At 30.1% G+C, this 19371-nt stretch overlaps 2 protein-coding genes and 1 long non-coding RNA gene across 6 annotated transcripts in view; 2 read left to right on the forward strand and 1 right to left on the reverse strand.

Moving 5' to 3' along the window:
• The window catches only part of sima (HIF-1 transcription factor component sima), a 517365-nt gene extending 506925 nt beyond the window's left edge, over positions 1-10440 (reverse strand). The window contains exons 1-2 of one of the 4 annotated variants that reach the window (XM_075292452.1): positions 10061-10440; positions 3848-4603 (exon numbers count right to left, since the gene is read on the reverse strand). In XM_075292452.1, the coding sequence (XP_075148567.1) occupies positions 3848-4098 (251 nt within the window). In that variant the 5' untranslated portion in view covers positions 4099-4603; positions 10061-10440. Of the gene's footprint in view, positions 1-3847; positions 4604-9593 lie in introns of all 4 variants that reach the window. The other 3 variants (XM_075292451.1, XM_075292450.1, XM_075292449.1) reach the window with 3 other exon arrangements.
• Positions 10441-12951: 2511 nt separating this feature from the next.
• On the forward strand, positions 12952-13349 carry LOC142242995 (uncharacterized). Its single transcript, XR_012724286.1, has 2 exons — positions 12952-13079; positions 13147-13349. It is a non-coding gene; the product is annotated as an uncharacterized LOC142242995 (long non-coding RNA).
• A 1568-nt stretch (positions 13350-14917) lies between these two features.
• Positions 14918-17398, forward strand: Jasper (JIL-1 anchoring and stabilizing protein). Its single transcript, XM_075292453.1, has 2 exons — positions 14918-15769; positions 16110-17398. The coding sequence occupies exons 1-2, from the start codon at positions 15124-15126 to the stop codon at positions 17069-17071; spliced, it is 1608 nt and encodes a 535-aa protein (XP_075148568.1). The 5' UTR covers positions 14918-15123; the 3' UTR covers positions 17072-17398.
• Positions 17399-19371: the final 1973 nt, after the last annotated feature.

Genomic DNA, 19371 nt, shown 5'->3' on the forward strand with positions numbered 1-19371 from the left:
AAATTTTCTATACAAATAAATTTTTGACAAAATTTTCTATAGAAATAAAATTTTCTATAGAAAAAAAAATCTGACAAAATTTTCTATAGAAATAAAATTTTGACAAAATTTTCTATAGAAATAAAATTTTGACAAAATTTTCTATAGAAATAAAAATTTTGACAAAATTTTCTATAGAAATAAATTTTTGACAAAATTTTCTATAGAAATAAAATTTTGACAAAATTTTCTATAGAAATAAAATTTTGACAAAATTTTCTATAGAAATAAAATTTTGACAAAATTTTCTATAGAAATAAAATTTTGACAAAATTTTCTATAGAAATAAAATTTTGACAAAATTTTCTATAGAAATAAATTTCTAACAAAATTTTCTATAGAAAAAAAAAATCTGACAAAAATCTATAGAAATAACATTTTGACAAAAAAATTTTATAAAATTTTGACAAAATTTTCTATAGAAATAAAATTTTGACAAAATTTTCTATAGAAATAAAATTTTGACACAATTTTCTATAGAAATAAAATTTTGACAAAATTTTTCTATAGAAATAAAATTTTGACAAAATTTTCTATAGAAATAAAATTTTGACAAAATTTTCTATAGAAATAAAATTTTGACAAAATTTTTTATAGTAATAAATTTTTGACAAAATTTTCTATAGAAATAAAATTTTGACAAAAATTTTTATAGTAATAAATTTTTGATAAAATTTTTTATAGAAATAAAATGTTGACAAAATTTTCTATAGAAATAAAATTTTGACAAAATTTTCTATAGAAATAATTTTTTCTTTTCATTTGTTTTGTTTTGTTATTGTTGGTTTTGTTCTTTAATCATTGTTGGAAAATAATGTTTGTCAAATTTATTTGGGCAAAGCCCTATAGACTGCAAGATGGTTGGATGGACGCACGTTTCGGAATTACCACATTCCTCATCAGCATCCTCTACTTGCAGCAAAACTATCAACCAATTATCAGAATAAAATCAGGCAGTTCATAAACCCAACAACGAACCACACTTGAACCTTCCGAAAAAAGGTTTCACATTGATAGCCGGCTTGTGCCGAAATATGAAATCAAAAAACAACAACAATGAAATAAATTTTTGACAAAATTTTCTATAGAAATAAATTTCTAACAACGTTTTCTATAGAAATAAAATTTTGTCAAAATTTTCTATAAAATTTTGTAGAAATAAAATTTTGACAAAATTTTCTATAGAAATAAAATTTTGACAAAATGTTATATATTAATGTAATTTTGACAAAATTTCCTATGTAAATATAATATTGACAAAATTTTCTATAGAAATAAATTTTTAACAAAGTTTTCTATAGAAATAAAATTTTGACAAAATTTTCTATAAAAATAAAATTTTGACAAACTTTTCTATAGAAATAAAATTTTGACAAAATTTTCTATATAAATAAATTTATAATAAAGTTTCCGATAGAAATAAAATTTTAACAAAATTTTCTATAGAAATAAAATTTTTACAAAATTTTCTATAGAAATAAAATTTTGACAAAATTTTCTATAGAAATAAAATTTTGACAAAAATGTTTTATAGAAATAAATTTTTTAAAAAATATATTTTTGAGTGTTGTTGACCTATTTTATGTTTATTCTGATTATTAATTTTGTTCGGCTTGAGGTCATAGAAACAATCGATTATTGATTTGTTTTAATATTTATTTCTAATATTTCGGTTAGTGCCACTAACCATCTTCTGGGATTTTGTATCTACATAAATTACAAAAATTAAATTACTTTTAATGTTCACAATTCACAATATTATTTTAGATATAATATATTGAAAATAACTAACGTGAGTTCGTGTGATGCTGTTTTGACAAAATTTTCTATAGAAATAAAATGTTGACAAAATTTTTTTATAGTAATAAATTTTTGACAAAATTTTTTATAGAAATAAAGTTTTGACAAAATTTTTAATAGAAATAGAATTTTGATAAAATTTTCTATAGGAATAGAATTTTGACAAAATTTTCTATAGAAATAGAAATAGCTAATAGAAGAGGTCAAAATACAGATATGATATTGCAAATACTGAAATAAACTTCTAAAATTAGAAAAACGTTTTTTCATTCATAACCACAAAAAACTTTATCATAAACTTCAAAATAAAGATTTTAAATTTGATAATTTTTTTTGTTTCAAATTTTGGTACATTATTTTTGGCACGAGTGACAACCGTGGATTTGGATCCGAATGCTTATCATTTAGAAGAATCAAAATGCTGGATTATGTCGTCTTCAGTTCATTAACGAATTGTGAGTCTGCAGTCTGAGAAATGTATACGTCTTAGGGCGTTTTCGTTTCGCAAAAAATATGTTGCCCTGGTGTTACACTACTTTTTCCTTCATTGTATTTTCGCTCAAATTATAGTGTCATTCCAAAGTTATTGTTAATTCATAATATTGTGAGGGATTCAAGATCCAAAATCTATGACAGTGTCCTTTATGTTTGGCAATCAATTTCGAGAATGTTGCACCTTTTTTCCCAATCGAAATCGCCATTAGTCAAGCTTTCTTGATAATGTAAACTTTAATGGACGGATTGGAATAGAAGATAAATAGAAAAATAAATTTAATGAAGCCTTATGGTCTAAATGAACACAAATTCGTTTCTACACTAAAAGAATTTTTCTACACTAAAAGAAAGTTTTCATTCAATCTTAAATGATCGTATTATCGATTGAAATAAAGATTTCGTGCATTGTTCTGAATTTGTGTCTTTTTTTATATCTCTTAAATATCTCTTAAAAAATTACCCTTTACTTGGCATGGACCAATATAGAAAATTTAATTTATTGTCTTTTATTTTGAAGATAAGATTACATGGCAATTTCACGTACATAAGTCTAAAGCGCATCGGACGAAAGAGTTGGTGGAATTTGGTAATCAGTTTTTCAAGCATATCGGTTGAAAAATAAGTTTTTAGGACGGTCAAAATATTAAATCGAGAGATGGGAGCTATATCTAATTATGGCATATACTAACATCGCGCATTGAACTAAAGCCTTAAGGATTCTGAAGAAATCATAGTTCAACCCGATGTACGAATTTATATAGGATATCTCTTAATGTTAGAAAGGGGGTCATTTCAACAGACTTACGGACGAGACTAGAGATACAAAAGTGGAAAATCGATTAATCGAGATTTTGTCGAAGCCAACGTTTTGAAATCTTGAGAATCGACAAATTAACGTTTGATTGATTTTTTTCTTTTTTAAATCGACTAATCTAGGCGAAATCAACTAGATACACTTTTTATTGTGATCAAAATCGAAGTTTATAGAAAAATTCGCAAAGTCGAAAATAAATTGAATGGGAAATGTTGCTCTTTTGTGCCAAAGGGTGCAATTAAAAGTCCAAATTTCTATAATCGCATATGTTTTAGGTTGTGTTTTTCAAATTTTTATATATGTATCTAAAATTAAAATTTTCGATATATGAAAATATAACGAAAAATCGAAAAGATGACTTTTAAATTTTGAATATTTCAACTTTTTGATCCTCATTTAAGTCCCTAGGATACCCTAGCTCAAAATTCCATTACCATACCGGATACAGTTCAGGCGAACAAATATGGTCTTAGTTTATAAATTTCACATAATCTTATGACAAAACCTACTTGTAGATGAGCAACCTAATTTTTCTGGCCAACTGAGTATTGACTTTAGGGAGATGGATGTAAAAGCTAAAACTGCATAGTAACACTTTTCATCCAAATAGCAAAACGATAATATTCTTACAGTAGTAAAAATAAAAAAAAAAAAAAAAAAAAAATATTCTTATATAAATGATGACAATACAAAACTTACCTTCTCTTTTCCTTAGGCTTTCCATTAGCTGTGAGTGCAACAGTTGGAGCTGCTTGAGTTGACGATGTAGCATTTTTACCATCTACAACAATTGATTTACCAGCACCTCCTATAGCCGTTGTTGTTGTAGCTACCGACGCATGGTGATTATCATTAACGCCAGCGACCGTGGCCGTATTTTTGTTGGTGGCATTACCAACTGTGGTATTGTTGTTGGTATTATTATTAGCTGATTTCGATATTGCAACCATTTTTATCGGTTGTTTGAAAATTCAAGCAAATGCTTTGCATTCAAGAAGTGACGATAAAACTTCAAATGATAATCTTTTATGTATATGAGGAAATGTGAGAGGACACTATTGACTTTTATTCTTAGAATGATTACAAAGTGGATTGGTTCTATATGGTTTGAATTTATTGACAAATTATTCGAGAGGATTTCTTAATTTGTACACAAACTGAGCACTCAATTCTACACAGATTCTATAATCTTTCCAAAAAGGAGAGTATTATTTATTTTTTTTTGCTTTTCAAATCGTTTGTATTATTGGGATGTTATTTTCATTAGTTTTTTTGTTTTTAGAAATGCACATAAATACACTTTTTCTCTCTTTATTTTATTTTCTATGTATCAATCTTGCAATAATCTTCGATTATAACTTTGTTTTTAATTTTATAGTGAATTTTTATTATTTTTCAGATTTTATTAAGAGTAATTTGATGTTTTTTTTTACACAGAGTTGGGATACTTTTTATCTGCAATGGAAGATCTTCTTTAGTTTTTTCTATCACATATAACACTACACACAAAATTTTTTTTTTCTGATTCAATCACGAAATAAATTGATCCAATTAATTTTTATCAATTAAAAAATTAATTGAAGGTCAATTAAAAAGTTAATTGATCCAATTAAAAAATTAATTCCCATTAATTAATTGATACTATTATTTTTGTGATTGATTTTTGTTTCAATTAAAAAATTTGTTGAATCAATTAAAAATTTGTTGTTGAATCAATTAAAAATTTGTTGAATGAATATTTTTTAAAACTCAATTAAAATTTTAATTGGAAAAATTTTCGTGAAATTTTTTTGTGTGTATGTATAGATATGGCAAACATTTTTGGAAAAAAAAACATTAAATAATGAAATTGGTTTAGGATTTTATTACAAGACGTTGAAATAATTTTGGTTTGGGTTATACAACAACTACTTATTGATTTTTGGGTTTTGTCTCCAGATTATTCTAAAATTTTATGTTATACTGTAGTTAAAATTTTAAGCCTTTTTATCACTTTTTTTAATAATGAAAAAAAAAAACACGTTTTGTGCTTGAAAAACTAATGTTCCTTTATATCAAACGAAAACTTTATTTTAAATTCCAAACGAAAAAAATTTCCTTTGTTTCCTGTATGTCGAAAGGCAAGTCACTTTATACTTGAATAGGTACTCGAATAGGTAACGACGTGCACAATTTGTGTCAAGAAAAAAGGACATTTTGAAAATTCTGTTTTTTTTATAATTTTTTATTTTTTTTTATTTATTTATTTAAATTTTGTAATTCGAAGCCTCAGGTGGCCAATTTAACATAAATTACAATAAGACTACAAAAACATTTAAAATTAAAATTAATTAAATTAAGATAAAAATAAAAGCTTAAACTAATTATAATATTAAATTAAACAGAATAATCTTCTAAATTAATAGGGACTTATCATGACAATCTATTCGTTTATTTTTTTTTTTTTTTTTTTTTTTTTTTTTTTTTTACTTTGAGTTATATATATTATATTATTTTATAAAAAGAGTAATAAATTCGACTTAAAGTTATATAACCTATTTCTGCGAAACAAAACTACTCCTAACACTGGCCGGTATAAAACCGCAATGTTAATCTAAGTGGTTAATGTATGTATACATAAGAATCGAACCTAAACAAAAGAGAAACCCGAGAATGTGACTAGTTTTCTTTCGAATGGTTTTTCGTTCGCTACTCAAACAAGTGATAAGACTAGAGCGATCAAAACAAAATTTTTACAATATTTTCTATAGAAATAAAATTTTGACAAAATTTTCTATAGAAATAAAATTTTGACCAAATTTTCTATAAAAGTAAAATTTTGACCAAATTTGCTATCGAAATAGAATTATGACTAAATTTTTAAAGAAATAAAATATTGACAAATTTTTCGATAGAAATAAAATGTTGACAAAATTTTCTATACAAATAAAATTTTGAGAAAATTTTCTATAGAAATTGAGAAAATATTCTATAGAAATAAAATTTTGACAAAATTTTCTATAGAAATAAAATTTTGACAAAATTTTATATATAAATGTAATTTTGACAAAATTTCCTATGTAAATATAATATTGAAAAAATTTTCTATAGAAATAAATTTTTAACAAAGTTTTCTATAGAAATAAAATTTTGACAAAATTTTCTATAGAAATAAAATTTTGACAAAATTTTCTACAGAAATAAAATTTTGACAAAATTTTCTATAGAAATAAAATTTTGACAAAATTTTCTATAGAAATAAAATTTTAACAAAATTTTCTATAGAAGTAAAATGTCAACAAAATTTTATATAAAAATTAAATTTTGACAAAATTTTCTATAGAAATAAAATTTTGACAAAATTTTCTGTAGAAATAAAATTTTGACAAAATTTTCTATAGAAATAAAGTTTTGACAAAATTTTTGACGAAATTTTCTATAGAAATAAAAATTTAAGAAAGTTTCTTACAGAAATAAATTTTTAACAAACTTTTCTATAGAAATAAAATGTTGACAAAATTTTCTACAGAAATAAAATTTTGACAAAATTTTCTATAGAACTAAAATTTTGACAAAATTTTCTATAGAAATAAAATTTTAACAAAATTTTCTATAGAAGTAAAATGTCAACAAAATTTTCTATAGAAATTAAATTTTGACAAAATTTTCTGTAGAAATAAAATTTTGACAAAATTTTCTATAGAAATAAAATTTTGACAAAATTTTCTGCAGAAATAAAATTTTGACAAAGTTTTCTATAGAAATAAAGTTTTGACAAAATTTTTCATAGAAATAAAATTTTGACAAAATTTTCTAGAGAAATAAAATTTTGACAAAATTTTCTATAGGAATAAAATTTTGAAAATTTCTTACAGAAATAAATTTTTGATAAAATTTTCGATAAATATAAAATTTTGGACAAAATTTTCGATATAAATAAAGTTTTGACAAAATTTTCGATATAAATAAAGTTTTGAATAAATTTTCTGTAGAAATAAAATTTTGAGAAAATTTACTATAGAAATAAAGTTTTGGCAAAATTTTCTATAGAAATAAAATGGTGACAAAATTTTCTATAGAAATAAAATTTTGACGAAATTTTCTATAAAAATAAAATTTTAACAAAATTTTCTATACAAATAAAATGTTGATAAAATTTTCTATAGAAATAAAATGTTGATAAAATTTTCGATAAAAATAAAATTTTAACAAAATTTTCTATATAAAGTTTTGAATAAATTTTCTATAGAAATAAAATTTTGACAAAATTTTCTAAAGAAATTAAATTTTGGGAAAATTTTCTATAGAAATAAAATTTTGACAAAATTTTCTATAGAAATAAAATTTTGACAAAATATTCTATAGAAATAAAATTTTGACAAAATATTCTATAGAAATAAAATTTTGACAAAATATTCTATAGAAATAAAATTTTGACAAAATTTTTCATAGAAATAAAATTTTGACAAAATTTTCTATAGAAATAAAATTTTGACAAAATTTTCTATAGGAATAAAATTTTGACGAAATTTTCTATAGAAATAAAAATTTAAGAAAATTTCTTACAGAAATAAATTTTTGATAAAATTTTCGATAAAAATAAAATTTTGACAAAATTTTCGATATAAATAAAGTTTTGAATAAATTTTCTGTATAAATAACATTGCACTAAATCTTTATTTCAATCTATAATACGATCATTTAAGTTTGAATGAAAACTTATATACATCAAACGAAAGGCCAGAGTTTAGGCTTTCAAACTGCGTATAAAAAAACCTGGGTGTAATCGAAGACTTTTTGAGATATAACGATAATAACAAAAAATTAGGTTCAAAATTTCTTATTTTTATTTATATCTCCCAAACTAAATTAAATATTTAAAAAATATATTTTGCGTATAAAAGTGCATAAAATAAGCTTTCATATGACACCAAGTTTGTTTAGATTGGACCAATTGCTGACCCTTTGGAAGGCTATATCTCAAGACCCGGGTATTTCCGGGACAAAAATTTTTTGGACCAAAAACAAAAAGAAAATTTTGACAAAATTAGCCGAGTTTGGAACGAGTCACAAAAAATCAAAATTCTATTTTGCAGATTGATAAAAGTAGACTTTGTTAGTCGACAAAAAGTGGTGGTGTGGGTTCATAAATACAAAATATATTAAAAAACAAAACTTATTTTCCTATACACTTTCTCGGATTTACGAGGTGTAGTCCACTTTGATTACATATGAACATATGAGGCCCAATTTAATCCGGCATTACTTCAAAGAAATTGGACTTTGACTTGACCCGATGTGTGTCTTCTTTTCGTCTCCAGACTTTAAGAAGACATTTGGTGGAGTCAAATAACTTTTTAGAAAAAAATCGTTTATGGCTGACATGTGATAATTTTCCATAATCCTTAGTTCCCTTTAAAGCTAATATTTCAGCTATGATTGAAACTAACAGAGCGCGTTAATTTCAATCTCAGATACTCTCATATCACCAAAATAGTGTTTGACGTCTTTTACACCCACAGTAATGCTTACGTTAGTTCAGAGTATTCTTCAAGTATAGGATAACTTATTCCCAAAATATATCCCTGTAATTTCAAACACACCTTTGAAATGAAAAATGGTACGCTGCTTAACCTTTTGATATCCACCTCAGTAATGCTGGTGACATTTCTGAGGGTTTCAAAGCTTCTCTAAGTGGTTTCACTGCAATGTGGAACGCCGTTCGGACTCGGCTATAAAAAGGAGGTCCCTTGTCATTGAGCTTAACATGGAATCGGGCAGCACTCAGTGATAAGAGAGAAGTTCACCACTGTGGTATCACAATGGACTGAATAGTCTAAGTGAGTCCGATACATCGGGCTGCCACATAACCTAACCTAACCTAACCTTTTGATATATAGAAATTTTCCCAATAAAAAGACAAAATGAAATATTTAATTATGTTATCCGGGAATTAGGCTACTTTCATATGTATATCTTTTCGCCCACATCTAAGGAAACTGAATTAAAGGAATCATTTGTGGTTGACATGAGAACATTTTCCTAAATCCTGAGTGCTCTCTGTAAAATTAATATCGTGCTCATCTTGCACACTGAGTTCGTAAGGTTCAATTCCAGACACTTCCAAGAAGCGGCACGTTTTACACTCATAGAGATACTGTCGTTAGATCAGAGTGTTCAGACCTACTAAAACTTGGCCTTAAGTGTAATCCTGTACAATGCCTAATATGCCTGTAACGCCTTTGAAACGAAAGTGGAAAGCTGGATAATTCTTTTATGTTCAGAAGTTTCCTATGATTTCGCTATGATATTTTGGAACACACTAAGTTTTTAACAAAACCCAAAATCTCAAAAGCTTAATTGTTCGAAGACACATTTGGCATTTTGAATTTGAATGCATCCCAGAAAAATTGATTGTTATTCAATTCAGTGAATCTTTATGATAAATATTTTGTCTTCACTTCACTTTCTAGATTCCTCCGGACCTGTATGGAGTAGTCGATGTTTTCTTCTCTTCTTATTGTTGTTGTTGTTGGCACAAAGGGAAATTATTACTTAATCTCATGCATGCGGCGACTACGACGACGACAACCCAACCGGGGTCGAGGAGAAGTGACGACACCAAAAACAAAATATCAAATAAACAATGTTACACACACACAAACAAATATAAACACACGCGTACGAATATACGACCGTTTAAAGAAAAACACCACAAAAGCGAACCGTGAACCGTCCGTCCCTTCTTTTCTTTTATATTTGTACACTTTTCCGATTAATTTTTTTTTTTTTGATTGTATTAAAATGCTGATTGGATGATAGGCTGGTTGTTTTGAGTAGCACAGAAATTTTAGTTTGGTTTCGTTTAGGTAAGCTTCTCGATTATTTGAAAATTTTGAGGAGACTGACACAAGAAAGCCACTCCACACTTACGACACTGGCAAGCTGTTGGATAAACTGAACTTTCTTTTTATGTTCTCCCCCAATAGTGACCACTAATTTTGATGGATACAATTTATTCACTTTGATTTTATGGAATAGTTAGTGCACACAGCGATTTATTCCCGCACAATAGATGGTGATGTTTTGGTTTGTTATTGGGGTCATCAATAAAAGGGAAACGCGTAAAACCATGGAGGGAGCGCGATTCCGTGGAAACAACACATTCACAATTTGATGCTAGGTTGTTTGCAAGAACACACGTAAAACGTTTTAATAAAATTTCTTGAGATTTATGTGTTAAAATCGAATTATTTACGAATTTTTACGAATAATTAATATGTTGCTCAGATCTTGATTTGGACAGGGTTAAGATGATAGATGTACTTGACATGACATTTGGGTTGTGTTCACTAAAGCCCTAACTAATTTGTTAACATAGGCGTCGATTTATTCACAATAAAATATTATGGGACGTTATGTACAGCAAATCATGGCGTAAAGACTAGGAAATACGCATAACCCAATAAATGTCAATTCACAATGATTTTGTTTATTTGCAGTGCGCAGTCATCGCACTCAATTTCAAAGTCTAGTGACTCAATTTCTTTATGGAAGACGAGAATTACCATAGAAATCAGGCAATTTGAATTAAAAATAGGCGTGGTTGTACACAATTTTATATGCTTTTACAATATTAGGTGTTTCATCAAAAGAACAATGGAAAGAAAACAAATTAAAAAGCACTCATTTGTCTGCAGACAACCCTGCCAGTTCCATTTCATCATCATCGCTACCACGGACTCGTAAATGTCACTACAACAATCGTCAACTGTGATGGGGGAAGCATATCATAAAGTACAAAATGTACATGAAAGTATTTTGCCATCACTATTGTTACAAGAGCCATTTTATATTTTGTGAAACACCAAACGCAACTAGCTTCCTACAATTTAGTTAAATAATATTGATGTTGAAGTCCTGGCAACATAGTTATTTCGCTTAAAATTGTAAAAGGTTTTTGGTGAACAACTTTTGACTTTCCAAATGGAATAAAGTGATTGTTTTTCAGATATTTTACAGACACGCTGCCTTCATCGAGAATAAAAACACTGACTGATAGACGCAGCAACATCCCTGCCAACATTTTTTTAATTTGGGGGCGCTTCTGAGAATCCCCACTACGTCGAAAACAGTCGTATACGATATCCAAAACTCCTCGGAAAAGCGCCGTCACTATTGAGAAGTTGTACCACGCCAAGTTACTACCAAAAAGTATCGCATGAGTTCAATTATTAGGTGCCCTTCTAGATACATTTAGAAGGACGCCAATAAGAGCCCCTTCAAACAATCAGATAAAGTGCATTTTAAGATAGTTGTAAAAGAATCATTGTGGTCAAGTAAAACACAATGTTTATTAATTTTATTATACATTTATAAATTCTCATAAATACAACATTTGCACGACTATCACATCACATTTAACATATTTTTATGCATTAATAACCCTGCCAACATTTTTTGAATTTGGGGGCGCTTCTGAGAATCCCCAGTACGTCGAAAACAATCATATACGATATCAAAAACTCGTCGGAAAAGCGCCGTCACTATTGAGAAGTTGTACCACGCCAAGTTACTACAAAAAGGTTTCGCATGAGTGCAATTATTAGGTGCCTTTATAGATCAATTTAGAACGACGCCAATAAGAGACCCTCAAAACAATCAGAAAAAGCATATTTTAAGATAGTGGTAAAAGAATCATTGTGGTCGAGTAAAACACGTTTGTTTAGATATTTATTAATTTGATTAATCATTTACAAATTCTTAAAAATATAACATTTATACCACTATCACATCACATTTAACATAATTTTTTGCATTAATGATGATGTAGAGTTACAAGTAGCGAGTTACATGTTGCAGCGTCTATCAGCCAGTGTTTTTTTCCCGATGGAGGCAGCGTGTCTGTAAAATATTTGAAAAACAATCACTTTATTCCATTTGGAAAATCAAAAATTGTTCACCACACCTTTCACAATTTTAAGCGTAAAATCTGTTTTCAGAACTATATTTTCGTTTTTATTTAAATAAAATATAACAAGCTGGTTGCGCTTGGCGTTTCACAAAAAATAAAATGGCTTTTGTAAAAGTAGTGATGGCAAAATACATGTATGAAGTACATTTTGTACTTTATGATACGCTGCCCCCCATCACAGTAGGATGGTTGTAGTGACATTTACGAGTCTGTGGTAGCGATGAAGATGAAATGGAACTTTGAAATGCTGGCAGGGAAAAGATTGATGTTGAGTTACAAGTTGCAAGTTACATGTTGTCTATCAGCCAGTGCTTTTATTCCCAATGGAGGCAGCGTGTCTGGAAAAATATTTGAAAAACTATCACTTTATTCCATTTGGAAAGTCAAAAATTGTTCACCAATATACCTTTCACAATTTTAAGCGAAATAAATATGTTTTCAGCACTTCATTATCGTTTTTATTTAAATAACTTATAAGAAGCTAGTTGTGTTTGGTGTTTCACAAAATATAAAATGGCTCTTGTAACAATAGTGATGGCAAAATACTTCCATGTACATTTTGTACTTTTTGATATGCTTCCCCCATCACAGTTCGCGATGGTTTTGGTGACATTTACGAGTCTGTGGTAGCGATGAGGATGAAATGGAACTTTGAAATGCTTGCAGGGAGAATATGTTGATTTACACGTAGCAAGTTACATGTTGCAGTGTCTACCCTGCCAGCATTTCAAAGTTCCATTTCATCTTCATCGCTACCAGAGACTCGTAAATGTCACTACAACCATCCTACTGTGATGGGGGGCAGCATATCATAAAGTACAAAATGTACTTCATACATGTATTTTGCCATCACTACTTTTACAAAAGCCATTTTATTTTTTGTGAAACGCCAAGCGCAACCAGCTTGTTATATTTTATTTAAATAAAAACGAAAATAAAGTTCTGAAAACATAGATTTTACGCTTAAAATTGTGAAAGGTATATTGGTGAACAATTTTTGATTTTCCAAATGGAATAAAGTGATTGCTTTTCAAATATTTTACAGACACGCTGCCTCCATCGAATAAAAACACTGGCTGATAGACGCTGCAACATGTAACTCGCTACTTGTAACTCTACCTCATCATTAATGCAAAAAATTATGTTAAATGTGATGTGATAGTGGTATAAATGTTATATTTTTAAGAATTTGTAAATAATTAATCAAATTAATAAATATCTAAACAAACGTGTTTTACTCGACCACAATGATTCTTTCACCACTATCTTAAAATGTGCTTTTTCTGATTGTTTGGAGGGTCTCTTATTGGCGTCGTTCTAAATTGATCTATAAAGGCACCTAATAATTGCACTCATGCGAAACCTTTTTGTAGTAACTTGGCGTGGTACAACTTCTCAATAGTGACGGCGCATTTCCGACGAGTTTTTGATATCGTATATGATTGTTTTCGACGTACTGGGGATTCTCAGAAGCGCCCCCAAATTCAAAAAATGTTGGCAGGGTATTAGCCGTTTGTTTTGGTGTTTCACAAAATATTAAATGGTTCTTCTAACAATAGTTATGGCAAAATACTTGTTATATTTTATTTAAATAAAAACGAAAATAAAGTTCGGAAAACATAGATATTACGCTTAAAATTGTGAAAGGTATATGTTGAACAATTCTCGACTTTCCAAATAGAATAAAGTGATCGTTTTTCAAATATTTTTCCAGGCACGCTGTCTCCATCGAAAATAAACAAACTTGCTGATAGACGCTGCAATATGTAACTTGCTACTTAAAACTCAACATCATTCTTTTATTAATGCAAAACATTATGTTAAATGTGATGAGATAAACGGAAAAATGTTATATTTATAAGAATTTATAAATGTTTAATCATGTTAATAAACATCTACACAATCGTGTTTTACTTGACCACAATGATTCTTTTACAACTACCTTAAAATTCACTTTTTCTGATAATTTGAAGGGGCTCTTATTGGCGTAGTTCTCAATTGATCTTAAAAGGCGCCTAATAATTGCTCTGATGAGAAACTTTTTGTAGAAACTTGGCGTGGTACAACTTCTCAATAGTGACGGCGCTTTTCCGAGGAGTTTTGGATATCGTATACGGTTGTTTTCGACGTGGTGGGTATTCTCTGTAGTGCCGTCAAATTCAAAAAATTTTGGCAGGGATGAGCCCACCTCAGAGAATGAAGCCGTCGTGTCACGCCGCCGATTTTAGCCGTCGCCGACCCGTTTTTAGCAGTCGACGCCGCCGCCGAATATGCCGATTCATCTCGACTCAAATTTAGCCGCCAATTAATCTAAAATATTGATTTATATCAGAAAAATTTAATAATATTTGTTATAGTTTTTGCCAAAATTTTGAACTTCCCACTTTCAATCAATTAGTATCAAGTTGCTATAATAGTTTTATAAAAATTTACCTCAAAAAATTTGAATGAAATGTAAATTTGATTGTAAGATTGGTTGTACAACTAATCTCATTACAATTCGGAAAACTTCAAATTGATTTAATAATAGATAATTTTGCGCCGCCGAACAGACAAATTTTTATCGGCTCAGCCGTCAAGCCGCCGCCGCCGGAGGCAAAAATTTAATGTTTGCCGCCGCCGACAAAAATGGGTCGGCATCATTCTCTGGCCCACCTATTGTTGTAATTTGTTGACTCGACAATGACGCTGGTTGTGCATTCGAACGCCGTCACTAACAATTAACTTCATCATAAAGATGGTACCTTAAAAGCGCTCCAATCAAACAATTTACACCCCCCAACACGTCTTACCTGTGACAATCACCGGCCCTTGTGTGTCGATGATCTTCGTTGGGCCAGACGTATTCGTGATGTGGTGAGGGGAACGGTGGAACGCTTTTGAATTAGGATAGAGAAAAGAACAACTACCACAGGAAACATTAGCTTGTCATAAAAAGTTTGGATATTCGGAATTCTTCGCACACCACAAAAAGTATAAATTAATTCTTCATTTCCAAATTCTTCAGAGCTAAGTTATTACCATGGTCAAAGAGAAGAAACAATTCAACATTGGAGACTTGGTATTCGCCAAAGTCAAGGGCTACCCAGCGTGGCCAGCGAAAATTACTAGATACAACAACAAAAAGTATAATGTATACTTCTATGGAACGGGGGAGACCGCCAATATTAAGGTTGAAGATCTCTTCCAATACAAAGAGAACAAGGAAAAGCTGGCTACTGATAAAAACATGAAACGCAGTAACTTTCGTGAAGCCATGGAACAAATTGAGGCCGCACTTAACGGTGAAGATTCGGCGCCCATTGATTTGCCTGCTGTTGTGGCAGGGGGTGCGGATACCACAATCGATAATTCACAATTGGATATAAAATTTGAGAGCACAATGGATGAAAGTGCCTTAAATGCCACAACCGCCGGTGGCATGGAAGAGTCACAAATAGAAATGGCTCAAGAAGAGGATGAAATACCTGTTGATGCCGCTAATGATATACAGCAGGAGGAAAAAGTATTAAAATCAGATGCTGAACCTGTGGCAACTGGACCTGAAGGCGAGGTTGTTAGCCGTAGCGGTCGTAAAATTAAAGTGAAACGTTATATGGATGATGTTGGTGATTCGAATGCAGTTAATGCTCATGCTCCACCTACGAAGAAGAAAGTCCCAGCAGAAGGTAATTGGAAACCCCTATATTATTTCATGTATTGAGAAAAATCTTCGATCCTATTAAAAGCTTCATTTTTACCAACATCCATAGTCCATAGTGTGCCACGTCCTTCGGACTATAGAGATGATGAGCTAAACATAGGATAACACATCTCTCGTTGATAGTAAAGAACTATACCAGCTGTGGTGTTAAAAAAGTAAAATAGAGTGTGAAGTGTTTCAATTATAAGAGACAACCAAACTCGTGTAGAATAGGGCCTGAATGAAATTGCAATGATAATTTCAACTTTTCAACCATAACACATACCTTAAATTTGAATTACTTATCCATTCATTTTATTTTCCAGGTATAACACACCATGAAACTAAAACCAAAACGGGCAAGAAAATTGTTTCAAATTCCAAACCGGTTGCCACAATTACACCTACTGTTAAATCCGGCGGCAAAACTGAAGTACTCAATAATCTATTATTGGCATTTGTACCTCCAGCTAGATGTGTTGGCATCAAGTTGGATTATCTGAAACCAGAATCATTTGAAACCCCTGAAGAGAAATTAATGTGGGAAGAAAATGCGCAAAAGGAAGCCGAGGAACTTAAAGTGAAACTGGAAATGGGAACCGTAAAAGTCGATTCAGTTATGGATCGTGTAGTGGTGAATCCGCAAAGGTCTAAAATTCACCGAGAAGCCGCAAATCGTTTTACCAATCAAATCATGGAACAGGAGGATGCTCTAATTATAGAGCGTGATTTTGTATTACTTTCAAGTCAATTGAGAGATTGTTTGGGCTTAAAACGGGCCGATGTGGATCGTTGTTTGGGTATCCTTAAGCAATACAAAGAATTCCAATTAACCAAGATGATACTATTGCGGAATCCTGACTGCGTTGACATTATACGACGTATGAGACGTTATATTGGCAATTTGAAGCTATGGGATTTAACCGAAGAAGAAGAAAATGAATTCAAAGCTAAAGCAGAAATTATACGCTCCGAAGCTGTTTTGATCTATAACAACTTTAAAAAAATATTCGGTCCTTGTACCTCCTCGCACTTTTGGGACGAGTTCTATAATCAGGCACAAACATATGTAGAAAACACAAAAGACATTACCGAACAGAACCGTGTCGTCCTAACCGAGGCGATGTATAAAAAAATATGTAAAGAAAATGCTAAGAAATCGGATGCGAAATCACCGGAAGATGAGGCCGAAGATAATACCGATGAAGCACAAACTGCTGAACAAATGATACCCAAAGAGGGAGAACAAAATCCTGTTAGTAAGGATGCAGCCATTGAGGCAAACTAAGCAATCATGCCCATAAATTATCGTAGGATTAACACATTTAGTTGTATAGTATGTAAACCAGCTAGAAAACGACTATTTCGAAGTTTTTTTGAATTGATTATTTTATCCATATATTACCACCAGTTTAACTCAATTTTTTGTGGGTCGTTCAATACGCAACCCAAGGACGCTACATTGTAGAAAAAAATATCTAAATTTATTTCTAAGTTATGTATTTTAAATATTTTCAGTATGTTAAATATTTTATTTTTCTACGCTTAAACAACGTAAGTCTTTTTAAATTTAGAGAAACTAATTTGAATAGATTTTTCATTCAGAAAAACAAAACTTAACATTTTTACATCAAAATGGTGTTCATTTCAAGGAACAGTGATAAGTTTTTGTGCTTTGGTTCGTAGTTTTATCTGCTAGATTTATATGATACTAATATTCATATGATTTTATATATTGGGTAAATGAAAACTCAAATGTTTTTTTATGAGATAACTACATCCATAATTATTGTTCTGTTTTAATTTTTCAACGAGTTATAAGATTGAACGCTCGTTAATTTTTCACGCTAAACCTAAATTTGATCTATAATTAATTATATTTGGAATTAACCAAGCATTCAATAATTTAATAAAAAAAATACTTTTTTTTAAATATTGTTTTTGTAGAATTTCGGAAAGTTGTGAAGAGATCCAATTGAAATTCAATATGGGTCCTAATCAGAATCAAAAATATTTTTCTGAATTTCCGCCTTTTTCGTCTTTCGTCAAATAGCTCTTGATTGGCGTCAAAGCATGCAACTATGTCGCGCACCTTCAATCTGCGGTCTATTAATAGTGGATTGCATTACATTACACACTGGCGAAACCACTTTTCGACAAAAAGTTTGAAACTCTAATTTCCAAGAGTGAGGCGTGGTGCACACAGACCCCAGGGAACAAACGTTAAATAATATACATCCTCACAATCTAACTATGTGCAATCTAGTATTAACTATGATGTTTTGCGTGATAACAATTTTAATTTTAGGAATGTATATCTGGATGAGTTACACAGTGCAATATTTAGAATTAGGTCCAATGCCTTTGGAACTGATGGTATTCCCATTCGCTTTATTAAGAAAGTATTTCCGTGCATTTGCCATCACATATTACATGTATTTAACATAATACTTACGACTAGTTGTTTTCCGGCTTCATGGAAGCTAGCAAGATTTACGCCACTCAAGAAGAAGGGCACTTCAAATTGCAGTGATTTCAGGCCTATTTCCATTCTTCCAGCGCTGTCGAAATGCTTTGAAATCTTGATAAAGAATCAGCTATTTGTGTATCTGGATAATTTTTCTTTAATTGATCCATGCCAATCAGGCTTTAGAAATCGCCATAGCACACGTCGCTTATGGTAAAGCTTACAGATGATATCAGACGTGTAATTGACAAGAGAGATCCCGGAATTCTTGCTGCTCTTGATTTAAGCAAGGCTTTTGATTCCGTGGATCACAACTTATTAATACATAAACTCTACCGGCAATTTGATCTGTCGGTTTTTTCATGTAGACTTATTTCGTCCTTTTTATCGAACCGTTTCCAATTTGTACATAGTGATGGCCGTAGTTCATGTGTAAATCCAATTTCTTCAGGTGTTCCACAGGGATCTATCCTTGGTCCTATACTGTTTATGTTATATATTAATGACATTGTACATTGTGTTCAACATATTGATATGGCTATATATGCCGATGATATTCAATTATTTAGTACCAGCGCGTCTGGCACGACGCAAGATGGTCTATTGAATTTGGATCATGACTGGGCTAGCAGAAATAACTTGTCCGTTAATGTTAGCAAAACAAAGATCATGGCTTTTGAAAATCCCCGCCAGCCGATCACACAGAGAGATATTGTGATCCAAGACAATTTAATTAGTTTTATTGACTCCATTATTTCTCTTTCACATTGACCATAGACTTAAATTCGATTTCCATATAGCCAAGATATGTTCAAAAGTTAACTTCGTTCTGAAGAAACTATATAGTTTGAACGTTATTCTCCCGCTTCTTGTGAAACGAATGCTGGCGCATTCACTGCTTATGCCACATGTTTTATACGGTGTAGAGGTTTATATGGGGTTAAGTAGATCAAGTTTGTCTAAATTTACCTCATGTTTCCATTCTCTGCTTCGTTTTGTATTCAGTAAAAATTGTAGACACTACAATTCACACTTTGCTGATGAATGTCTGGGATGCTCGTTTGAGCGTTATCTAGAAATTCGATGTCTTTGTTTTCTTTATGGTGTTTTGAAATCAGGTA

This window comes from Haematobia irritans, chromosome 1 (assembly GCF_050003625.1).
Source record: "Haematobia irritans isolate KBUSLIRL chromosome 1, ASM5000362v1, whole genome shotgun sequence".
Classification (NCBI taxonomy): Eukaryota; Metazoa; Arthropoda; class Insecta; order Diptera; family Muscidae; genus Haematobia; species Haematobia irritans.